Source organism: Blennius ocellaris (genome assembly GCF_963422515.1).
Source record: "Blennius ocellaris genome assembly, chromosome: 5".
Taxonomy (NCBI): domain Eukaryota; kingdom Metazoa; phylum Chordata; class Actinopteri; order Blenniiformes; family Blenniidae; genus Blennius; species Blennius ocellaris.
The window spans coordinates 19,664,922-19,691,333 of record NC_137654.1 but is presented as its reverse complement, the minus strand read 5'-3'; the positions used below and the strand labels follow the sequence as shown (position 1 = coordinate 19,691,333).

At 40.4% G+C, this 26,412-nt stretch overlaps 1 protein-coding gene across 1 annotated transcript in view; it reads right to left on the bottom strand.

Moving 5' to 3' along the window:
• The window catches only part of kcnd3 (potassium voltage-gated channel, Shal-related subfamily, member 3), a gene marked incomplete at its 3' end in the record, with an annotated part of 100,046 nt that overhangs the window by 11,296 nt on the left and 62,338 nt on the right, over positions 1–26,412 (bottom strand). The window contains exon 2 of the mRNA XM_080495980.1: positions 7,356–7,524. Within this exon, the coding sequence (XP_080352106.1) occupies positions 7,356–7,524 (169 nt within the window). The remainder of the gene's footprint in view (positions 1–7,355; positions 7,525–26,412) is intronic.

Here is a 26,412-nt window from a genome sequence, read left to right as displayed (position 1 = left end):
GGGAAGCAGGACTAGTTTTTGCTTTCTTTCTACTATGTCAGCCTGGAGCTCGCACTGATTTTACTATTCAGGAAGTTTGAACACAACAGCTGCTTCACCCAGAGATGTATTGCCAGGAAAAGAGTGAGAATATGAGGCAGTAAGGAAAACAAAAAGATGGCAGGTGAAATTTTATAGAAACTGAAACAAAAAGCATGAAAAAAAAGAGAGATGTGTTTTCTTCATTTTGCTCTCCACCCAAGGCCACATTCACCACATATTGAGACATTATGTCAACTGCTTTACGCAACTTTCTGCAGCACCATATGTGGTAGTTTGACAAAATTAAAAAAAAAGTAACAAACAATACTTTTCCACTAAGCTTGGATGAGAATAACATTGGAAATGGCTGTTTGCAACATAAGTGACCTTGAAGAAGTGAGACTGAACCGCATGAAAGAGCAGTTTTATATCCTCCTAATGAAACTTGCAGAAGTGCACACAGTGCATTTGTGATGTTTAATTAAAACCATTTTCCATTTGTCCTAAATTGCCCTCTAAGGTTGCCTTTATCTTCCATTGCTGGCTTTTGTTCACAAAAATATGACAGGAGCAAAAAAAAAAAAAAAAGAACTTTATTAAACAAAAAAAATATTCCTGTTGTCAAGAATCAAGCTGACGAAACTGGGCGGAATTTCGCAGCGTCAACAGTCGCATCAAAGGACTTCAAATAAATTAAAAATCTGCAAGTGTTGGCTGCAGTGTTTCACTGGAAGATGGAAGATGAATATTTAAAAAGAAACGTTGGTGAATAACAAAACATTCTCTACCTCAAAAGAGACATTGTGTACATGCCACTTTACTGTTTATATGTTTATAGGGTGTATAGATTTTAAAATCTTTATATTGTTTTTCTTAATATATTATTACATGCCTTTGCACTGTGGGTCTGAGAGGACTGAAATTTCATCTGTGCTGTATGTCATGCATATCAGCACACTTGACAATAAAGCTGACTTTGACTTTATGACTTTGAAAACAGCAAGATTTTACAAACGTGACCAACTTTATAAACAAAACTTGCACATTTCCTTCACGTATCAGAGAAGAATTGAGCTAAAAACAACTCTGAAGGCCACAAATCCTCATGAATCCTGCGTCGAATCCCTATGAGACTCACTGATTTTTACAAATGAGATTTAATTCAGTTTTTTAGGTCTTTACAACCATTTGTGAACAGAAGGTGACTCTGCACAGAGGCTAGTTCTCTGTATTTATCAAGGTAAACTGGCTTTGAGAGCAACAAGGGACATATTATTCTTCCATCCACCGATCCAGGAGAGTACCGTGAGTGCGATAATAACATGAACTGCTTTTAATTCCTGCCAACCGATTTTTTAATCAGGCTGTGTCGCTTGCCCTTTTAAATCATTTAAATCATTCACTCATTCTAAGCTATCAGAATTGGTTCTTCGTCTTACCTGAGGATCTTATTACCTCTATGCTAATAATCCTTGAGGAACAAGGCTGTAAAGTGCTGCAGATCGCCCTCTTTGTTTCAGATCACTCTATAGCCTCGTATGTAAAGAAAGGGAACGACTGAAAGTTAGTGTTCAATTCAATGTGTAACAATAACACTGGCACTAAAGACCACAGGGAGGGAGAAGAGTGCCTCTGTCGTGCATTTCCTCTCGCCACATTCAGCAACCAGTGGTCTCCTCATGTGTCTCTCCTTTGTGCTGGGAGACAGATCAGTGGCTGTCTGTCTGCCACCACCCAGATGGATGGCTAATTGTAATGGGAGCCCAGAACAGCAAACAATTAGACCTGAATGAAGATGGATGTTGATGGGGTGGGGTGGGAAAGGAGGACAAAAGCTGGGGGAAAAAAAGGAACGAGGGCAGGAGGACAGAGGAGGCTGAGGGACTAATGCTGCACTCCTCAATAATCCCCCACCCCTTTCTGCTCTCCCCTCGTCGTTTAAGTACTGTGAAAGGCAATCTCAAACGACCATCCTATTTTACTCTCAGTTACACATAACCTTACTCCAAGAAATGATCTGAGGAAGATTGGCTTTTCGGTGAAACATACCCACTCGCTAGTAATAAATGCTGAGCAAATGACGTTTTGCCACGGTAAATGACCAATGACACATGCTAAATGCTTGGTTTAATGACAGGGAAGGTCATATGTCATTAAAGTTATAGAGCATTAAAGAACACTGTATGTTATATAAAGGCGTGTAATGGGGTATTGGAGGATATGGAATGCTTGACGAATTTAAGGTTCTGGTGGGGCAATACAAAATATCACACTTAGTGAAAGAAACACTAGAGAACAATTGGCTTGTTTGACTGGTGTCAAATAACTGTGAAATTATGAGAAATATCAGCTGCAGTCGTAGAAAAAAATCCCCAAAAATCCATTTCCACACACGAAGCCCTGAGCTAAATTCTAACATCTGGTCTGATTCAACTGGTTATTGTACCATTCAATATTTGCTTTTGTAATATAAAATGTAGTCATAAAGCTAAATAGAAAATGCACTATTTCAGCTGGATGGCCAGATGGAGAATCAGTAAATTCCATTTGGTTGATCCTGTGTGGGGCTTTAATGTTTATAGCAATTTTGTCCATTAATATGTAACTCTGCACTCCAGATACCATCCTGAAGGATATTCAATGAAACCAGGGGAAACAAAAGCCATTTGGTTCTAGAATAATTTGTCTGGCATGAATTTTCTCTATGTGAAAGAGAAAGGCTGGATTACTTTATTTAAGATCAAATAATTTCATATCAAGAGGCAGAACAAGACGTAACTCATGACATACTCATAACAGTCTTATGAACCAAAGCTGAAATGATAAGAAACATTTAATCCATTTCACTAATTAAAAATAGAAATGGAAGAGATTACATTTAAAAAGCTCCAAAATATGTATTTTACAAATCTTTTATAATCTTTTGTACTCATACTTGATTTGTAATAGTCCCACATCTCTTCAGGATCAAAGCATCCAGGTGGAATATTTCAATGTAGCCTATGATGAGATTTTTAATCATGACGCTATGAAATGGAGAAAAGCCATTCTCGGTGCTTGAGCAAATCACTGACCTCACTGCAGGCAAGCCAAAGAGACGTTCGCATGCTCGAGGGAGCCGTTCAGAGCGGTTTAATGACAGCGGCCATGTCACGCTACAGCGGCGGGTTGTCGGGTACTTGTGGAGGTGTGGCGCTGCCTGATGTTTGGGCCGCTGCGCCGCTCTGCGGCTCAGACAAGCTGCCAGGAATGGGAAACGGCTCAAGGTCAAGCCCGAAACGACAGGAAGCACGGTGGATGCGCACAGATTCCCCCTCAAACACAAGTGAAGACAGACCGACATACGGCTTCCTACCAGCTCACACCTCATCTGGGTGATAGCTATTTCAGGAGCATCAGGACACACATCGCCTCCAGCTCCACTTCCACACCCCCCCTCCCCAAGCCCCTCCCACCCCCAACCTCCCCCACCCACCGTTACCTCATACCTAAGTCTTTCCCTCTCGCCTTCCTTCATCACCTTGTCTCCCCTTCTTTCTTTCTTGTGTATCTGCACATTTGGTTTTATCATTTAAATGTGCATTTCTTTCCCGATAATATCCTCCACTCTCCCACCTTCCCCCTACCCCCCTCGCTCACGCTTTTGTCGCGCTTGCTCCTACACACTTGGCCTTTCTCAGCAGACAAGCTGATGGTTAGTTAGGTCTGGGCAGATGTGAGGCCAAGGGAGGAAGACTTTAAACAGATTTAAACTATGACCGCAGAACATGTGGTGAGATGGATGGCATTAATCATACTGAGGGTGAGCGAGAGGCAGTGGAAGGGGAGTGAGAGAGTAGGGGGTAGGGGGTGCTGGAGTAAGGTACAGAGGCAAAGATGAAGGAAGGAATCAGAAAGGTATAAGAAATGTATGCCAAAGGAGCAAAAAAAAAAAAAAAGCCTTGGTACATGACAGTGATGAGGGTCTGAAGGCCGAGCTGTTCCACCGAAGGAGAGGCACATCTTTAAACATGCCACCGATTATGCACAAGTTTCCCTAATCCTGTTGTAAACTGATGCTCGTGTGTGTTTTTCTGCTCCATCAACAAGGATAATATCTCATGAGGACAGACTGACAAAAAAAGCAGGTTACAAAGCAGTGAAATTGCTGATATTCGCTGTTTCGACCGGCTATTATAGGATTTGAGCTTGAATTGCTGAATAAGATTACAGCAATGATAACATTCTGCTCGTGTGTCTTAAAAAATGTGGTTTGGGGGATTGTGATATTTCACACAATAATACAAGTTTTCCCAAAGCAAAGAACACTATTAGCTCAGTGTAAGCCAAAGATATCTGCAGGGTTTAGACACTAGTTCTTATTATTGAAGTTTAAAAACTCTTTAAAGCAAATCTTCCTAATTTTCGATGTACCATGAATACTTGATAAGCGTTTATTAATGGCAGACACACACGCCACCAACTTTTCAGCAAGCTTTTCCATCAAGCCCTTTTCTGATCATTCATAAAAGTTTTATAAGTTGTCTTTGTTAACTTTATTAATGTATTTAATTCCAACATTAATTGACAAGTTTTGAGTTTTCAGGTGGTGAAAATTCCCCGAGGCTGTTCTCCAGCCTTTCTCTTCAGTAATAATGCAATTACAAATGTAGGTGATCCAATAAGAAATCCTTCTTCTTGAGAAATTAAAGAGGTAAAAATTGCAGCAGCCGGGCTCAGAAAATACAATGATATGTATATTGAGTTTTGGTTTATTAAAAACAGTCATGAAAATAAATGAGACTTTCTGGTGTTTTTTTTTCATCCTTTCTTTCTTTTTTTCAGGAGAGCAAAGCTAAGAGTTCTGCAATTTACAGAGCGAATCAGCGAGGAAACAACTTCTAGCGTGGTGACAGTGGCAAACTTCAAAAGCTCAGTGACCTTCCATTTATATCCATATACAAAGTGTCAGAATCACATATTTTCAGGTATGTAAGTAAATTGAATACATTTATAAATAGTGTTTAGAAAAAAAATGTAATTCACTCATACGATCAACAGCAGTGTGGAGAAGTGGTCAGCACTTCCCTCACAATGATCGTTTTTTTTAATGTGGAGCTTACATGACCTCCCTGTGCGTGTGTTGGTTTATTTCGGCCACTACAGGTCCCTTCCCAGTGACACTACATTCATACCTCATAGCAGTCCCAAGAGAAGTAGGTATATTCTCAATTTTTGCCTTTTTTCTTTAAAAAAGCAGCCCAGGAACACATTTTAAAAACAGTGACATGGAAGAATACTCTATACATTGGAAATCTGTCCATAGTATTTGATCATTGTCACTTAATTTTGATATAATTTATTGTTTAGCAATATTTACCTCGTCATAACGCGCCCTACTCTGCCTATCATTGGCTCATCAGCCCTCATGCTGCACGATACCCATAGACATAACCCAATCCAATTAGTGAATGCCACAAGATCCAGTCAATTAGAGGCAGAGTAGGATGGGTCATGGCTTCATCATCCTCGGGAAAAAAGATATGCAATCCGGCTCGTAGATACTTCTGAGTGGATTTGGAAGGGGGGGTGTATGCAATGCTGAAAATAAAAGGTTTTATGCCACATACCTGCGTAGACCCTGGCATACATTACTGTCTCATAGCACATTTTGATACTATTCATTACAAAATTAGCTTTAAAATTTAGAACTTGCATTGAAAAGTATAGAACCAACAGCTGACTACTTTGGGGCACATTGTAAACTTTGCAAATCGAAGCTGACAGTCACGCTTCGCTGTATTTCACGGTGGCTGTCCTGAGGGAAAGTTTTGCAGAGGGTGTTCATGCCACGCGCGGAGACCTTTGAGTTTATGGCAGATATTAATACCAGATGTTCCTGGAACTGTGCTTCCTGATGCAAAGTGGCAGCTTGAATTAGCCAGACATATTGAATGTGCTGAGCAACCACAGGCTGTTTATCTGGGTTACAGATCCAGTTCAAACTCAGGAGGAAGTTGGGAAGAAAAAAAAAGGGAGAGAATTGAGTTGTAGAGGAGGTGAAACAAAGACAGAATAACAGATTGTTTCTCCAGCTGACAACATGTTGGTGGATGTAGTGAAAGAAGCCAGATCACTGCCTGAGCTGACACTTATGCAACTGCGATGCTTCAGATTGTGGGTCCGAGTGAGGGAAGTTATAATTTTGTCCCAGCTGCAACATCTCCAAGCGTCATCACTGGAACAACGGTAAAGTATGCATCCTTTAATCTGAGACAAACTGAATTTCCAGCAGACGCTCCATAACAACTGTAACTGTTTAACAAGACCACCGTTTCTAAAGCCGAAAGTCAACATGTTCCATATAACTTCACTCTGTCAGCTATAGTTCATCATATATCACCACAAAGGCGAGGCACAAGGTAGTGAAAAGTTAGGACAGCGTGACCTGCAACACAGGCACCAAAATACTGCTAATTAAAAAAAATTAATCTGGCATCATAATACATTAAATTGAGGAGTTAAGAATAAAAAGTACTTGACAGTTATTTTAACCTGTCGTATATACATGTATTTATAATATATTCATAATGTGCCTGGTGTAAAAAATTTCATCCGATCACAAACTAGTACCAGTCTTTACATGTAGGTAGCTTGCTAGTGCTGACGACAAGTACGAGTAATTAATAATACAAAATGACAGTTCTTAGAAAGACTTTACAAATGTTTTATTTCTTGTTCAATTGTAGTCTATAACAATAACCTCACCACACAAATTTCACTGAATTATGTCAAATTATTTCTGTGCCTCTGGCTTATTTCCAGTGGCCATGCTTGGATATCTAATAACCACAAATTTGCAAAGAGCTTCCAAAGTGTGGCCGCCATAACAACAGTGAGCCCGCTGCTTATAAAAGCATTATAAAAGTTGTACAATAAATCCTTTACAAAAAAAAAACTTTTTCTGAAGCACAAGGATTGCTACTGTGTCTCAGTTGCCATGATAAGCTGGGTTCCGCTTCCAAGGTTGATAGTTCAATTCCTCTGACGATGTGTGAGATGACCTTGTATGGCAACTATTGTCATTGTTGGATATGTGACTGTGTGTGAATATGTGAATGTGACTGATCATGTTCAGGTTAAATTTAGGATATACATATACATTAACATAAATAGATGAAATGACGGGTGTTGTGTTCATGCTGTTAATATGATTAATAACCTGCACGTTATGCCAGCACCCCGTGGAGTCCCCTCCTCCAGGCAAGAGTAAATATCTGAAATCCCCTCCAGGCTGGAGTTCTGCAGGTCCGACCCTCTGACGCTCAGCTGAAGGGAAATAAAACCGTGTTCACCTGCATCTTCTGCGCCCGCCGCTTGTCTGCTCTCTGGTTCTGGTGATAGATGCGGCTAAAGTTGGACACGATGACAGGAACAGGCAGGGCAATTACAAGCACCCCGCTCAGAGAGCAGATTGAACCGAAGATCTTCCCTGCGATCGTCTTGGGGACCATGTCTCCGTACCTGTGACAGACGACAGGGAGAAAGTGAGTATGAATTTAGTAAAGCATTTTATAATGCACCTAATAAAACCTTTCTGGAGCTCCAACTTATGGTCATACGCGATAAACCGAAGGTCATTCAAATCACAGAGAGACACACAGACGTCTCACGGCCCCGATAATTTCTATTCCCTGCACATTCATTCGTCTTCTGGTCAGCTTTTATCTTTTTAAGCTTCTCCGTGCTGTCTGCCCCCCCCCCCCAAAAAAAAAAAAACCTGCTTACTCTATCCCATCCTAAGAGAGGAACATGAGAGAGAGAGAGAGAGAGAGAGAGAGAGAGAGAGAGAGAGAGAGAGAGAGAGAGAGAGAGAGAGAGAGAGAGAGAGAGAGAGAGAGAGAGAGAGAGAGAGAGAGAGAGAGAGAGAGAGAGAGAGAGAGAGAGAGAGAGAGAGAGCAATCTTCTAAACGGACCTCCTCTGTCACTGGATGGCACAGTAAAGTCCACCAACTCATTCACTGAGAGCAGATGCTATTAACCTTTAGAGAGGACACAGAAGGAGAGAAGGACACTGCGAATGTCAGGAACATTTCCCAAAAGTCATTTGGCTCAATTCAGTCTGAAATATTTGCAAGTCAAAAGCAATTTTGACTGCACCTCAAAGACAAGACAACGCAATTACAATAACTATATTAATTTTATTTTATTTTGTTGTGGTCAGAGGATGAAGACATGCACCAGGAACGAACAGTGGAATAGAGGGAGAGAAGACCGATGAGAAGAAATTCAGAAAGCACACAAGTTAAGTCGGAAACGCAACCTTTATATCTAATGGTGCTCGTTCCTTATTCATGAGTAAAAAGAGCAGGTAATTTGTTCTTGTTTTCCAGCTAAGTAAGAAGTTTGGTTGAATTTATTGGACCTGACTCAAGTTAGATTACAAATAAACCTGAAACAAATGGCCCTAAAGCAAAGCAGATTATATACAATTATAGAAAGACTGGCAGAAGAATACCAATCTTTTGTTCTTCATCATGAGCTGCATGGGTCTCCATCCCGAAGCATACAGAAAGTCTCCTCACATAGTAATTTGATAATCATCTGTTTTATCATAAAACTCTCTTTTTCCCACCAGTGCAAGGTATCAGCAATATATACATGTCGACATGTTCCAATTACAGATTTATATAGACAAATAAGATAATGATTCGTAATGGAAACACTTTGGTTTTATGCTGACAGAGTGAAAGTCTGCTCTCTGTCTCATCACATTAAACCCTGTAAAGAGCAACACAAAGTGTTAGAAACAGAAAAAGCAGAGGAAGCAGAGCTACAGCTGCGAGTGGCACAGAGAGCACATCAGTCAGGAGGAATTACACAAAGTTGTGAAACTTTGCTCTCCTGCTATAATCACATGACAAAAGTTTTATATTGTGAGATTGGTCCATGACCACTGTTACATCACTTTTTACAGACAGTGAATGCAGACCAGAAACTCCCAACGGAGCTGCAGTTTAACAGATATTCTGGCCCAAAACTTGCGCCTATCACAATAAAGTGCCACAATAAATAGAGAATCAGTGTCATTCACCTCACCTCAAAGTGGTTGGAATGTTTTAGCTGATCACTTTAAACTCATAAGCAGTTAAAAAAAAATACAACAAATATTAATAATCTATATAGAGTATGTCAAAGTGAGTGCACCCCTCACATTTCAGCAATATCCTCAATATTTTATTATATCTTTTCATTGGGCAACACTGAAGAAATAACATTTTGCTACAATATAAAGTGTAAAGCTTGTATAACAGTGTAAATTTACTGTCCCCTCAATAAACAGCCATTGATGTCTAAACTGCTGGCAACAAAAATGAATACACCCCGAAGTGAAAATATCCAAATTGGGCCCAAATGTCAATATTTTCTGTGGCCACCATTATTTTCCAGCACTGCCTTCATCCTCTTGGGCATGGAGTTCACCAGAGCTTCGCAAGTCGTCACTGAAATCATCATGGAGCTGGTGGATGTTAGAGAACTTGTGCTCCTCCACCTTCCATTTGAGGATGTCCCACAGAGGCTCAATAGGGTTTTAAAAGACACAATAAAATATTTGGAGATACGCAAGGAGTGTACTCACTTTTGTGACATACTGTAAGTGGGTTCATGTACGCTCCAGATATTTCTGTGTGAAGTTTGCATTGTTTTCCCTACTTAGCAGCTTTCACTTCTAAAGGCATATTTCTATTTGCTGCTGTGGCACGGTCAAACTTGTATTGTTTCTTTTTCTTTTTTGTTGACATGTTCTCTCTGTGCATGGGTTTTCTGAGTAGCTGCTACCACATTTTCATAGCATTTAGTGATTTAATGGGAGCATTTTCAGGGATTTTTTTTATATATTATTGATCTCTTAACAGTACTGTCATTGCCATTTGCTGAGAGAGGCGAATGAATACTAACAGCATGAGGAAAGTATATCATTTGGCATTGGTCCCTCGATGCATTTGTTGCATTATGGGCCCCTATACACTTGGCAGAGTGCAGATTCAGTCAATCAACTTGTTATTGCTGCGAGGCATACGTTTGCTTGTATGTGCATACAAGCAGACAGCAGCCTGCACATGTAGCGCACTAAATCTACTGTCAGATATATCACACAGCTTGAATTATATCATAATAAAAATGTAAAATATGTAGAATGATTAATTTGTCTGCTGTTTATGCAGGATGGTTCACAGCCACTCTTGCAGACGCTTAGGCGGGTCAATACTTCTAAGGCAAATATTCCAAAACATGGCGCTAAATGGAGCTTATCAAATACATCAATTTTGGCAGATCACACAGACACACAACAGTTATTATCGCAGTTATTTGAAGACTTGGAAAAACAACACCCGAGAGGCTCTCTGAATGAACGGTAGTTTTTCTAAGAAGCTGTGTTCTCGTTTCAAAATCTAACAAAGCACTTCTATCACAGTCTGTTGAAGATAGTAAAAAAAAAACAACACACACACACACACACGGTAACATAGATACGTACAAAAACAACACACAAACACATACTAAGAAAAATCCATTTCGTATATTTTTAAGGAGAAGATGAAACAGGAGACGAAGCCTCATTAGTCACAGCAGAAACAAAAACCAAGTCCGATATGAATCCATTTAAGTGGAGGGTGGTTTTCACATAAACAAAATGAAGCACTGCCCACACACAGTGAACCACTGGGTCAAAGCCATAACTGAGAGTATACTTACAGAGAGCATTCATTGTCCTCTCCAAGAACTTTAATGGCCTTTCTACCCAAATTAGGCAATAACAATCCCATCAGTGGTACAAAGGCACTATCACCGCAAACCATTTCATCTCCTCCCCTCTTCAGAAGATGTTTCCATTAGTAGGAATGAAAAACTAATCATATTCATCTGCAAGCTTTCTTTAATGGGACCCTATCAGATTGCCTGATAGAAGCCCTTCTCTCCAAATACTACAGTCAATTTGCCGCTCCCATTTAGTCAAGCTGGCCTGTCTCTGATGATACCATCTCTGAGCTTTTTTATGCGGCACAGGGAGAGGAAAAAAAAATTCTGGGCTTGCAAAGATTAAAGAACGAAAAAAAAAAAAAAAACTGCAATAAGTGGTGTGAAATGTCCATATGTGTGTGTGCATGTGATTAGCAAGGTGAGATATAATTTTCTTCCCCCCTCTCAATCCTGAATCTGTGTGAGGCAAGGTAGAAGGTGGGGGATGATGGAGAAAGTAAAGAAGTAAATGTGTCTGAGAAGGGAACAAGATGGATAAATAGTGAAAGGAGGTGTACTGGAAGGAGAGATATTTTTCTCCACAGATGCAAAGTATCAGGGGGCTTTAATATCTCAAGCAGGCCCCACTTTTCCTACATTTACACATCAGCACAAACACAGAGAGCCACAGGTTTGCTGTACACACACACACACACACACACACACACACTCACACACACTAACAGTGTGCAGAGGCAGTTTCTACAAGTCTGGGCGTGCATGGAAACACCCAGGTCAGGTGGACAGGTCAGATCTCGGTCAGGGTTGTCACATCCCATCATGGGAGGGCCAGGTCTCTGCGGGTTGTATTAATAAAGTGTAGGAAGGATAGATGGGGGGGTTATTGAGTGGGACTGAGTGCTCTTGTGAAGGTTTAGGTGATGGATGGGCTCATCAGAGAAGGTCTGAGAGCTGACAGACGGGCAGATTTGTGATGATGACAGGACATGTTGGGTCGGGAAAGCACAGCTCATACCCCGAAATATCTGCTGAAAAACCCAGTTGAACAGAGTAATACGAAACAAATGATTTGAAAGTAGCAATGGTCAAGAAACGTCACTGCACAGACAAGAAAATTTTTTTTTCTAAAGGTTACTCAAGAGTGATTAACAAAACAGGAGAATATCTCTCAGAAGATCTTTGTGATAACAATGTTATTGAATGGTTATACTAAAACTCATATGCACAATAAGTTTCATATGAGCTGATCTGAAGTCAGTAAAGATAAAATAAGTATTTACTGCAGGTTTTCCTCTGTGAGCCATAAACTGCTTTATGTGGTGCAACTTTATCGCATCATTCTTTTTGACAAGTTTGCAATAGGAAGGATGAATTAAAGAGAAAAATGGAAAAGAAATGTAGAGAGAGAGATTGTGTGTGTGTGAGAGAGAGAGAGAGAGAGAGAGAGAGAGACAGAGACAGAGAGAGAGAGAGAGAGAGAGAGAGAGAGACAGAGACAGAGAGAGAGAGAGAGAAAGAGACAGAGAGAGAGAGAGAGAGGAAGAGAGAAGTGGGGTTAACGTTTGGGTTTCCATTTACAGACCAACTCCCTTGTGAATCCTCTTCAATTTTCCTCAGGTCCCTTCAGATATAGCTTAAGTGATTCTGTTTGGACCACAATCCCTTGCGGTGGATTGACCCCCTCGAGGAATGAAATCACCCACTTGAGGAGGCAGTGAGTTCAGTGTTGGGTTTAGCGAGTGGGCCGGTGCACCCACTGCATACGTGACATGTTTAGTTTTTGTGTTTGTCATTCAGTCGGGTCTGCACACGTTTCAACAGTGAGACATGAAGGCAGAAATGATCACCAACGACAGACCTGGAATGTGAAACAAGAAACAAATGAGAATAACAGAGCAGGTGGTTGACTATACCCACTGTGAGGTGTACACTTTAAAGGCATTTATACTATAAACACTAAAATGAAAGTCTGAACTGCCCGCTGCTTCTTCTATGTGGTTAACCATCAATACAAATTGTCAAATGCAGAAAAAAAATCACAAGTACCGAACAGAATTTCGGATGCAAATTGAATTCCTTTTAAAAGGATCACAAAATAAAATTAGAATACAATACATGAACAACAAAATAGAATATGTCACACAGACAGTTATTCATAACGTACATCTAGATAACAACATTTCAATGGCCAAAAACATTAAATTCTACCAAAACACCCACCGTTTTGCATGTCATCACCTTCATACGGGTTCATGTTTCATTCATTCATCAACTTGGAGATTTAAGCTGTCGACAGGTACAATCACTCAAACATCTAACCCTAGATTTATACATAACTGCTGAGCCACATAAAAAAATACAATGGCAATTTATATGAAACTTCAGTTTTTTCTCTGTTTTACTCATTTTTTTGTGCCAGAAATTTTCAGCACCATGGAGAGCTCTCGTAACTTTGACTTCTTTGCATCTTGAGCTGTGATTCAATTTCCTTCATTGTGAGCATCCATCCATCCATCCGTCTCATAATGACTGTGCGAACCACACAATGCTGTGCAGCTCAGAAACCTCTTAATTTGGGAAACAACTGCAATCTATGTGTTCAATCAATAAAGTCGTGGAAATACTATGAACCAGGTGACTAAATTAAAGCATCAAGGTAATTTGTTTCAGGATATAAACATGACATACAAATTTTGCATACAGCATAATTTAAATTATGTTCATTATAACTAGCTTTGAAAGAAGTTCTGCGAATAGTTGATTAATTAACGTGTGAAAAGGAGTTGGATGATGTATAACAAACCAAAGAAGCAGTTGTACTTCCATTGGTTTTGTATTACACTATAGAATAGTGTTTTATCAAGTGTACAATTCACATTTACAGAAAAACTCTACGACGTAGTACTACGACGGCGACTATAAAAGATGATGCCTCATAAAATTATCCAGAAGAGGTAGTAGAGCTCCAGTTTTTCATGAAAACCTGTCATCGGCTGATGAAGCTTAGCGCTTTTGGGTTCAACAGAGTGAAAGATTGTCTCTCCAGGCCCCTAACCCTCAACCATCCATCCATCTGTACTCTCATCTGACATTTCATGGCCGGTCACTCAGATGGAAGTAACTCTGATGACACATGGCTCTTCAGGGATGGGACAACCATCTATAATCACCCCCACAAATGTCACCGCAGGAAAGCAAGAAATAAGGAGGGGGAGGAACAACAGGTAGCAAGACAGATAGGTAGAAGGACAGAAAAGAAGAGGAAGTGAGCATGAGAGAACAAAACAGCAGAGAGAGAATTTACTCCATGGAAAGATAAAGATCCAGATAGTGTCAATGCTAATAAGCACAGGGTCCGATATGTTTGGTTAAATATGCCTCCAATGACGTCCTAATGTGGATTAATCAGATAAACTGCAGATATATTAATCCTACCTCATCCCATAAGACAGCTCAGCACAGACATGAACTCTGATTGTGGGCCTGATTTGTGGAGTTCAACTGATGCTTTACTCCTATAATTGATTGCTTAACAAGTGTGCTTATTAAGAAAGTCAAGAAGGCCTAAAATAGTTATTCTATCTGAGGATGAGGACGATTCATTTGAAAACTGCAGCTTCATGATCCTCCGCAGAACAAATTCATCTCAGAAAATGCCACGTCAAAGAAACAGCTACATTCCAGATTAATTAACTGTGTGTTTCTCAAGTTTTGACACATACTGTAAATGCACAAAGCCATTGTCTGACTTTGAATTCGATGTGAACTGCAGCACCGACCTTTTGAAACTGTGTAACGTAGGATCAACATGTTGAAAGGGAAAGTCAATTTGGAGAAATGTTCATGAGAACAGCTTTTCCAGTTATCCAGATATTCTCTTGCTTATATGTCTCCATCTAACAACTGTTAAGAATTGACTCATAGCATTCATTGTGCTCCGAAGTCAAAATAATGCACATTGATTGTCGCCAAAACCAGGAGATTTTACACTCCAGTGCCAGAAACCCTTCGAGAAAACATGAACTGCATTCAAATGCAAGAAGAGTGAAAGGAGTGAATGGGAGTAATGCACTCTATTCAAGGTCTCCCAATAGTATAAACCTATGGCAGCTTGACGTAGAAAATCCAAGCAGGTGACTGACTACAACCACCTTTAACCACCTTGTTACCTTTAAGAACGTCATCATTAAAAGTTTTGTACATTCAGAAGAAAGTTTGAAATGGAGTTTGAATTTGAAAAGGACTAAATGAAAAGAACCCATCCATCAATCCATCTTATACACCACTTCGTCTAACTAAAGGCTCATTTATGCTTTACATCTGATACACACACACCTTTCTGCCTGCACTCTGCTTTGATTCCATTTGAGTTTCTGTCCGTCTCCTGAAGGCTGACAGATATGAACTAAAGGAGGACGATCGGTGCAATGTTAAGATCACAAAGCAATTACCAATGGCAGGAGTGTTCAGAGTGGCTGTGTGACACCTTGAGGTGGTTGAAGGCCTCTCAGATCACTGCCGCCTGAATTCAGAGCCTCTTCTCAATACCAACATGAGTGCTATCCATTCTTCTGTTGCCATTGTCGACTTTCTACTTCTCTTTTTCCTGGCCAGGACGTTAATTCAGAGCAGTTACACACACTTGAGGCTCAGAGTTTTGCTCAAGCACACGTTGACATGTGGTCAGGGTGAGACAGGAGTTTGAACCCACAACTTTGAGATTGAAATCCAATCTGCTCTACCTACTGATCCACAACTCTATTCCAACACAGTGGACACATGCACGAAGGTAGTGCCGTTTACACTATTTGAGGTGGATGCATTTGTTTTTGAATGTGTGTCGAGCATAAAAAAGCCTGTGGCAGTGGCGTACTAGAGAAGATCCCAGCTGACGACGAGTGAAAGCCAGATACATCTTGAACAGGTCACCAGTCATATTGACCGATTAACTTGAAATGCATAATTGTGGACTGTGAAAGGAAACCACAATACGCCGAGAAAACCCAACTGCACACACAGGAAGAACATGCAAACCTTACACAGAAAGCCCAACCTCCTCAACCTGGACTCAGACCTTCTCGCCATGAGGTGAGGGTTTTACCCAAACACCAGTGAAGAGAAACACATATGGAAGAAATGTTGTCTTTAATGCTGTCAATAGATTTTGAATCAACCACAAACATTTTGGGCTTTCATGGAGTAGTTCTGCAGTGCTTCCGTGAGCCACCACAGCTTTTCGTGATACGACCAGGTGGAAAAACGCAGTGCTGACTTGCTTACTGGGCAGGTGGTTACAGATTAGATTGAGGTTGCTCATAGTGGTGCTGGAGGTCATAATAATACTCTCCAGAGCAATTCTATGTTCAGATAGCTTTATTTTCTCTGAGGTGTTCAAAGCCATTAGGATAATGTGAGTTTTAGAAGCCGGAAATTACAACACTTCTCAGCATTTATATTCTCAGCTTTGGTTTGACTGACTGATTGGTGGCATCTGGTTTCATAGATAAATAGAGCGACATGTCAGCTGCATATCAATGAAAATGAATGTAGTGTTTCCTATACATGGGTCATCATGACTTGAAAGCGCTGTCAGGCTACAACTAACCACCACTCACACCGCTGCAATATAATGTACTTGCTTCGTGATTTGCTTTATGTTACTATATGTTAACCCAATTAACTTATATATATTTTCACATGTTGGGCATTTTAGAGAATAATCCACTTGAAATATTTCCGTTGCTATTCATCCTTGCATAAATTGTGATTTTGTAGCATTAAACAGTTTGGAAAATCCGAGTAAAGAATAAAAACACACTTTTCTTTTTATGTATGCCATTAAGAGTTTGTTGCTGGAGTACATTTTATTGTGAAGAAAACAAATAACCATCTGTGCTTGACAGTAATACATTCATTACAACAAAGAGTTCCTTCGTAGCTGCAGAGTAAATAAACACACAATGCCATCCCCTGCTATTTCGCTGCCTCACAACTGAGAAATTCATCTACAGGATCTCTCTCTGCAACGACACAAACAACAATTTCCTTCATTTACAAACAAAGTGTACCAACACTGGGAGCTTATAACAAAATCTAACAGCTTTCCAGAGTTCACTGTGAGGAAGGTGTGTGGGGCATTTCCTCATTTGCATTTATGGAATGAAGAGAAGGGGCTGGGTGAAAGAAACACAGATAAATTGATAAAGTGAAGGGGATTACTCTCACACTACACTGCACACAGTGGAAAGGTCATTATCATCACTCACTTCACAACCAATCTTTTAGTGAATCACACTGAGGGATCACCATCATTTCTCTCAAACACGCAGCCAGTGTGCTACATCAGGATTTGGATTAAAATAACTTTGGTGCTTTGCAGGGATTCATCCCACCCATAAAGTTCATTCATTTTTTTTTTTTACACCATGAATGAAGAGAATACTTGGTTTTGAGTGGGTGCATTGATTTAAGTAACTGTAAGCTTTGATTGTTACCAATCAAATATTTATAAAAAAAAAAAAAAAGAAGTAGGAGGCTTAATGTGCAACCTAAAACTCAAAGTAAGAGACATATGTATCTTCTGCAAGTGGAAACGGTAAAATCAATTCACTGAAGCCTGTTATTATTAACATATATTGAATATAAAAAAAAAAAAAAGTAAAACAAAAACACAAGAGGGGTAATTTCATTAAGTTTACAGTAAGTATTTTGGTAAATTTTTGCATCTGTGAACTTTTCTTTATACAAATCATGTCATAAATTGATAAATTGTTTTAAATATAATAATCCTTGTGTATTAATTGCGTTTTCATTTCATGTTTCAAATTCTGCCATTTCAATTCTGTAGAACATGGATGCACATAATATAGCACAGCTCAGCCAGTGATTTATGAAATATCCAATGTATAATGTGCATTCTGATATTGCAATCATGATAAATAAGCAACATGTTGACAAGCACAAGCTGTTTTCAGCAAACTAATCTTTGCCACCTGGTCAGAAACAATCTACAATTGAGAGGTGTCGTGATCCCAAGTTGATCAATGGGTGAAAATAATCCTTTTAATGGCTGAAGCACTTTTTTTTCCACACAGAGGTTAGCAAAAGAAATGCACATATAAGAAACAAAAGAAAGTGTTGTGCTTACAGTTAATCTCTGCTGTGCAAAGCTAACGTTTAATGATGAAAACGTGTTGACTTTGATCAACAGGTTGTTATAATTGTGTTTGGGGGCTCCATTTCATTGCTCAACCAGATTTATTTTAGCAGCGAGTTAATTTTCCAAGCGCTGAAAACGCCTCGCAAAAATACACATAATGTTACAGATGCTGTTTTTTTTTTTTTTTTTCCTGGAGGAGTCCCATTAAGCAATGTGAACGCAGTTACTTTGCCGCATGTTGGTGAATAATAGCCAGGGTCCCTGTTAGTAGCTGTGCTCATTTGTGTGTGAGCAAGTATGCATAAATGAGAGCATGTGGCTGTGTGTGTGTGTGTGTGTGTGTGTGTGTGTGTGTGTGTGTGTGTGTGTGTGTGTGTGTGTGTGTGCGCGTGCGCACGTCTGTCTTTGTAATTAGCGATTACCCGAGTGCTATCAACACAACGCTTCACTGAATCCACTTCCAAGAGTAACCAGGAAGTGCAAACACAATTACCAGAAGAAAAGGAGCATAACAACATTTAAATATGAATCACATCAGAGATAGGGAAAAAAAAAATCCCTAAAGCTCACAGTTCTCGCTGCGTGCGCACCCACTAATTCACAAAATATTTGACCGCCAAGTTTATATCTTGCATGCATAACATGATAATAGGCATATCTTTGTAAGAACTAAAATACTTGAGAGCTTTGGAGTGCTGTTGTTAGTCAACGTGCGGGTAAAAGCAGTAATGTGTGTTGATAATTGAAAGAGGAACACGTCTATCTCTGTCTTGAGTACACAGCAGCAGAGGTGAAGGGGAGGCTCGGTCCAGGACCTGGTGCACAATTACCGTGATATGTGGTTCAAATAAGCTTCAAATGAGAAATAAGCACGCTCGGTTGGAACGTCAATCTCTGGAGAAATGTTTGAAATCAGAGATTGATCTCTCTCATTGGACACGAGACAGCAACCGAATTGATTTTTGGCCCTTACGTGAAGCATCTTTCACTCTGTGAGCAAACTCACAGCACAAGCAAGGCAGCATGAACACCTCCAGTGACCAACAGTATGTGACAAAATAATATGAGATAATAAGAAATATCCTGAAAGTATGAATTCATCCTCACCTGGACCCTCACTGTTATCCACAACTACTACTGCAGTGTCTGTTTGACACTGCTCAGTTTCGTGGCTAATTTTGTGATGATTCGACTACAAATGTCCTTTTTTATGAGTTTGTAAAAAAAAAAACAAGTTCCTGACAGCAAATGTTTGTATGGTTTGAAAAAGCTCGAGTGAAAAAACAAGTCCATACTTGTAAGAGGAGAGTCACTTGCCATTAAAAAAAAAAAAGAAAAAAAAGAAGTGAGAGTATTCACAGATTTGTATTATGCTGGGAAGAAAAAAACATATGAAAATGTATTTTGTTGAAAACAAACTTGATGTGAGGTGCTGAGCCAGAAAAGCCATTAAACAAATCCCCATAATTTTAAAATGAGGAATCCTGCAGTGCAGAAATGTGAAGCTATTTTCAGGTTGTAGCACTACATTGTTTTGTTACAAAATTAAATATGTAACTGTAAACACTGAATTTAATGTGACTTAACCTATTTACTCAATGAAATATTGGTAAATTAGCCATCAATAAATTAGAATTATAATTATAATTATGTCAAATAGCCTATGTTATAATAACACTGATCAAAAATAAGCTTGTTTCATAACTTATAGTTTAGAAAACAATAAAGACAATTACCGGTACTGGATGTGCTGAAAAAGCTTTCACATTATGATGGTGTTATCCTGCACCAGGCACTCTTTGATATCTTTGATATGCTGTGCTGACTTTACATGTTCTGCCTGTGCATGCTTGGGTTTTGTTTCCTCATTTGAGACTAATTGGTGAGCCTATATTTAGGGGTGCGGGGACATCTTGCCTTGACCTACAACCAGCTGGGATGTGGTTCTGCTCATTGTGACTCTGTGCTGGATGAAGCAGCATAGATGGATGGATGAAATAAGTGCTATTTCCATGCTGTCACATCGGCTGAAGTGAATCTAAAATTGAGTACCGAAGATGTTACAAACTTTGGCGCTGTCTTTATCTATTCATCAGTAGTCAATGCAATCTCCTCTTTTACATTTTTAACAGGTGTTCATGGGTCACTTGCAGCCATCTATTCTCTCCCGGTGCTTCAGCACTACATCTCATTGATGTTCAGGGATGAAAAGAAGCGACACTGTGTGGAGAGGTAAGACTGGAGCTGAGAGCGAAGAAAAACAAAGGTCAGAACCTGCAAGTTCAGGGGTCACCTCCACTCTGCAGTAAACAGTGAGGTGACCGACTGGCTGGGCCTACAGCAGATTCCACACAGGGATCAAAGTGAAGAGGGAATAGAAACAGAAGATAAAAAATACATTAAAGGAAGCCAAGGGAGGGAAATGCAAATGCGGGAGAAAAAAAGAGACGGCGGTGAGGAAGAAAGAGACGGGAGGGATGGTTTCGAGGGTGACCCACTGTGAGACAAACACCAAATGAGACAGTGGGAGGAGAGATAAATTGATAGAAAATGAGAATGAGAATAGAAAAGCACATTCCAGGACGTCAGATAGAGTCAGCCTCTCATTCAGGCCGCAGTGATTGCATTTGTTTAACTTGTTGAGACCGTTTCCTTCTGATATTTGTGCTGGTGGAGTTTGCGCGTTTGGCAAGAATACGCATTCACGCACTTTTCTGTGGTGCGTCGTGTTTGCAGTTCAGTGCACACGCAATAGTAAATGTTATCAGATTGAGTCTTTCAATTGTTGTTCTGCGTGTGACAGTAATGCAACAATAATGCAATAACATACCATGTTGATACAGTTATTTTTTCCTATTTTTCCTGCCTGAGCTCTCGCCCAGAAAGCTCCTGTCAGATTTTAACAGCCTAATTCCATGTCAGCATGTCAATGAGTTGCCAAATGTGTGAACAAAGTCAATAAAAGAAACATTCTCAAAGGCCCTTGTGTTGTAGCAGGTCCATCAGGAATTGAACTTTTTTTTACCAAAAGGAGATTAAATTAATTAAACTCAGGTCGACTGTTTGTGTCTGTGCTCCCATGTGGCTCTGGAGTAGAAGCCATTTTCCATGCTACAATCTTCTGGTTTGCAGACTTTCCTGATTAAACTGTTGCCCATCCAATCATCAAAAAGAGCCTCAGTGACTCCGTGATCAGAAAGCCAGGGAAATAAGTCGATACTGTGCACAGAGTCTCCTTCTTCTGTATAAAATGTTCTTTTAGAGATTTTCAGGTATTCCTCAATTATTTAGAGTGCCTCGCGCAAAAAACAGATTACTTTCTCAATTTGTCCTTCATTTCAGGAGCAATTCCAGAACGTATTGTCCATTTTTTGATGTGGCCTGTTGTCATGTGATTGCTACAGAGCTGAGCGGCATACAGAGTGCCAGGCCACGGCAGTTAAAAGGCTTATATGCACATCATTATCACATCATATTCACAACAGTGGCAGGTTGGATTAGAGTCGGGCTGCTTTTCTCATTAACGGTAGCATTTATGGTAGCAGATCAGGCAGCGTTAGCATTTAACACTTATCCACCGTACTCTGGTTGGTGTCGAATTAACTTGACTGTATTTTGAGAGGCACTTTCCTGTCTTGTGTTCCGTGCAGTTAAAAAGTATAAAAAGAGCCTGCTTCACAAAGCTCAAGAACATGCCACAAAGGTCGATGTGACTCTACAACAGGAAGTGCCTTCAGAGGAGAGCAGGAGTTGATACACACAATTTGCTGCTCATCCCTCCTTGGATCAAAGATGTCTCTGTCAGATTGTTTATCTGTGGCCAAGAATATTGGCTTGCTGCGGGCCGAGCTTATCACACAGTGTTTTACGCTGCCTGACTTATTGACTGTGGACATGGCCAACATGGCTCTTCTCATCAGTGTCCGGCGCAACAGCAGCATTGACTAAACTGATCTATGACCAAGTCTGATGGAGAGGCGGTCAATGCAGCAAACTGGAGCTGGCTGGAGCCTCCAAATCCGCTTGAGGCTGGTCAATGTGCTGTCTGGTCGGAGTGTCAAAGATAGCAAAGGGTCATCTCCACTTGACATGTTCATCCATGAGTGGGAATCATACAGTCATAATCAAACTTTAAACAGTGAAGTCAAATGAGCTGAACTAGTTTACTCAAAAAGGGTAAAAATAAGTGGATTATATGATACCTTATTCATTATCTTTGTGAAAAACAACACACTTTATAATTTATTTGCTTTCCTTTATAGTTCTATGCAATTATCACGTAATTCAATTCAATTCAATTCAATTCAATTCAATTCAGTTCAGTTCAATTCAATTCAATTCAATTCAATTCAAATTCAATTCGACTTTATTTATAAAGCACAGTACACAACACATTTACTTCTAAGTGCTTTGAACAGAGAGAAACCCAACAAATCCACATGGGCAAGCATGAGTGACGGTGGAAAGGAAAAACTCCCTCCAACAGGAAGAAACCTTTGCAGAACCAGACTCCAGGTTTGTGCTATTGCAGTTGGGGTGAGGGGATAGTGGAGAGAAAAAGATAGGACAGACAGATCAAAGTTGGGATACTGACCCTACATACAGTCAACATTTGTAAGAACATTTTACATGAAAATATAGTAAAGCCGTGCCCGATAGTGAAGCGGTTAGAACTCTCGTCTCACAGTGAGTTTGATTCCAAGCGGAACTTTCTGCATGAAGTTTTCATATTTCTCTCCAGCATCCTCCCACAATACAAAAATATGTAAGTTATTTCAGTGCAATTTGAGGTAAATGTGTAATTGATTGTGGGTCGCTGGGAGCTGGTTAACATGCTGTTTTTTTGCAATTATTTAGTGGAGAAGTTAGTTTTCCTAATACTTTAAACTGTGTATATCTGGGAGAAAGAACCTCAGTTTCATTGAAAGAGTAGATCTGCCTATAAAAGGCCGATGCATGCTTTAAATTGATCAGGCTTGGGGAATCTAGGGGGAGTTTAAAGACTCTAAGTTAAGTTTACGATCTGAAATTTTAAAAAGTCCAAATCAGTTGTTAGGTTTTCAACTCGCGCTTGAAGACTCTGGGTCCGGTTTAAAGAAGATGCTCATGGGTTAAGCTTGCTGGGACTTCGATAAAGCAGGCATAGATTATCAATGGATGTATAGTTGTATATAATACCAACCTGACGAAAAGTACAAAGCAGAAAAAAGTTGCAGCATGCCATGGTTCAGCTTCTGGTGTGCTTTTGCTCAACAGATTACATTCCAACAACTGCACTGTGAAAATTAAGAAAACATTCACGTGAATGTGCAAAATGATTGCTTCACAACAACGCTCAATGAGCAGGCAAGACAGGAAAGTTTGATCTGACAATTATGCTGACAATCAATGACTGTATGCTTCACAAGTGATGACATCTGTTTCTCTTAGTAATTGAATTGTGATTACCAAACCGATTGAACATTTTCTGCATTACAGTGCGGGATTTCGGTGATGTGCTACATGGAGGTGGAGATATGATCTGAAATACACAGTTGCAATGGTTAACATCAGTCAGCTTGTCAGTGCTGATCACTGTTAGGGGATGAAGGTAGCTGTCTGGTTAAGACTGTTAGTGGAGAAAAGTAGGCTGCGTGAGAAACTAGGGCATCGCTGAGACTCTTGAGAGGTGTCTCCAGCCCAGCCTCCTGTCCTATTTCAGTGCCTGGCGAGACTGGCATGTGCGTGTGTGTGTGTGTGTGTGTGTGTGTGTGTGTGTGTGTGTGTGTGTGTGTGTGTGTGTGTGTGTGTGTGTGTGTGTGTGTGTGTGTGTGTGTGTGTGTGTGTGTGTTTGTGAGTGTATGATTCAACACAGGGAGCACCCTGGGCAGTCAGGGGAAAGCTTAAGGCACAGGAGGCAGAGATAACAGGTGAGCTCCAGGGAGGCTACCTGTGGGAAAGAGGAGGCCCAGTGACAGGCCTCTTTGCTGGGGTGGAATGGATGCGCTGAAACCCCCAGGGCTTAGACCAAATGTCAGACAGTCTGTGTGCACATCCCAGAAAACTGCTCTGAGCTTTATTGGACCCTGTCACCTGTGCACATGCGTGCTTGCGCATCTTCCTATTGGTGTGTTTGCATGGTCTGACTGGGCAGATGACTCACAGCAGCAAAATGAGCCGAACAAGGCGGCACAGACAGGTGGAGAAAGCGGGAATGTAGGTGTTTTTGTATGACTGTGTGGGTGCAAAAAAAAAAGCTGTCAAGTGTCACAGTAAATACATGCTGTATAGTTTCACAAGTATGCATTATACAGAACAGCACATACTGTCCATCCATATATCCACCCATACACACATGTACCAAACAACATCTAATCTTTACTGTACTACTGTAGGAATTATTTATCCTCCAGTAGCCATTCTCCACGACTATAAAGCTTTCCAACACATCAGTAATTCACCCTGGACATTTCACCACTCGCTAAATTTGAACTGAAATGTCGGCTCTTTAGTGTGAGGCCAAGTTACGTCCCAGCTTCTCCTGTAAGACTATATCCCGGCAGGATTCATCCCACACTGCAACTCTACCCTGCCATGGCCAGTCCCTGTTATCGAATCAGAATGGAGATGTAGGTTAATGTGCAAATAATGCACAGCTATTTGATCTTTGACCATGCAGGTCATCGCAGCACGGAGATCAGCAGCATGCTGTCAGGTGGGTGTTAGTGCAGTGTCGACTTTCCAGGTTAGGTTTTGATGGGGGAAATTAGCTGGTCATGTATCCTGACATGTAATGAGGGCTAGTTTTGTGTTACAGCATCTGTGGAGCTGCAACTGGGGATACAGCACAGTGTAGGATTAACTGAAAGAACGCCACAATGAAAACAACTGTTAGCATTTGTTCTAGATTGATTTGGCTTTAAAATATATGAAGCAGACTCTTCAGGTAAATCCAAAACTTGAGGATGGAGTAGCATATTTATTTTACAAAACTAATCTAAAGACTGTTTGAGAGTTGTCCAAAACAGTGGCCGTCAAGTTCAGGCTTCTGGTGGAGAACAGATAGGGGGTCTGAGCTGAGCTGCTCCCACATTTCATGTATTGATTCAGTCTGATTGTGACTGATGTGTGGATTTGTGTGTATGTGCATGCATGTGTGTGTGTGTATTCTAGTCTGCAAGTGTGGAAGTGTGTGTGAGTGTTAGCAATGGGTGGGTTGAAGTGCAGAAAAAGAGGGCAGGCTATATGCCAGCACTATAAAATTTTAATTTCAAAAAGGTCAGTTTTTCCTCAAGGTCAAACGTAAAAATAACCATCAAAGGAAGAGAGGCTGAAAAAAGGCTGACTTTCTGTAGGACTGCTGGGGATTAACCCATAGCATAGCAAGAGAAAAAAAAAAGCTCTGTTTTCCACACTGAGAGCACGGGCCAATATGAAAAGGGCAGCTTGCTAACATGCACTATAAGCCAATTAGTAACCATGGAGATGAATGAAGGAGGGAGGAACTATGTTGCCTTTGACAGAAATGAGCGTTTAGATCTGAAATTGTGGCACAATTATGTGGTGCAGTTATGTAAATATGTAAAAAAAACAAACAAAAAAAAAAAACATGTGCATGGAGCTACACATGCACACACGCACAAACAGTAACCCGAATATGAGGACAGTCTAAAGCTTGGTGTTGTAATGATATCAGCTGAGAAGGGTGGAAGATGGGTGAATCCAGGCTTTACAAATCATTTCCATCACACATCAGTGCTAATGCCACTGATACTAATCCAGCAGACAGCCATCTCTCATGCTGTGCGTTGGCCAATCTATCAGGTTGTGCAGCACGCAGCCTCCCTTCCACGCATGTGCAAGCCACAATCACAAATGTGCTTCAGAGCTTTTTCATGCCTTTCTTATTCTTGACGGCACCCACCACCAGCATTAATCAGCAAAACTGTGGATGTTTGGACTTTGAATCACTGCATGCATAGCAAATTAATCTAAGATTAAAAAAAAAAAAAGAAGAAGAAAAAATAACAACGTGATCATAGGCATAGACTGCCTGCTACAGCATCAAACATTTCATATCACAGTATTTAATAAATGATCAGGAAAAGATTTTTGATTCTGAAAACCTTTGAGCAGAATGTTAATTATGGAACAAACAAACACACAAAAAAGGTCAAAGCCACTGCTTGCGTCAATGGATGACTTATTTAGTCTCCCGCTCTCCTGATTGCTTCTTAACTGGCTCTATGTCCACTTAAAGGGATTGCATTAACCTCTGCCACTCTCTGCGGGCAGATGAGCTCCTCACTCACCCTCCCTTTAAGACTCGCTGTGTATTAAACTCTTCCTTCTTTGGCTGGGATCCCTGATTGGCTTCAGTTCAAACACGCTCTTCGAAATCCAGACACGGTCCAACGTGTTTCTCTCCAATATATCACCAGAAAGGATCTGACACCTCTCTGTGGACAGGTTACAATATAATGCTTTTTCAAAAGCATTTTTTTTTTCAT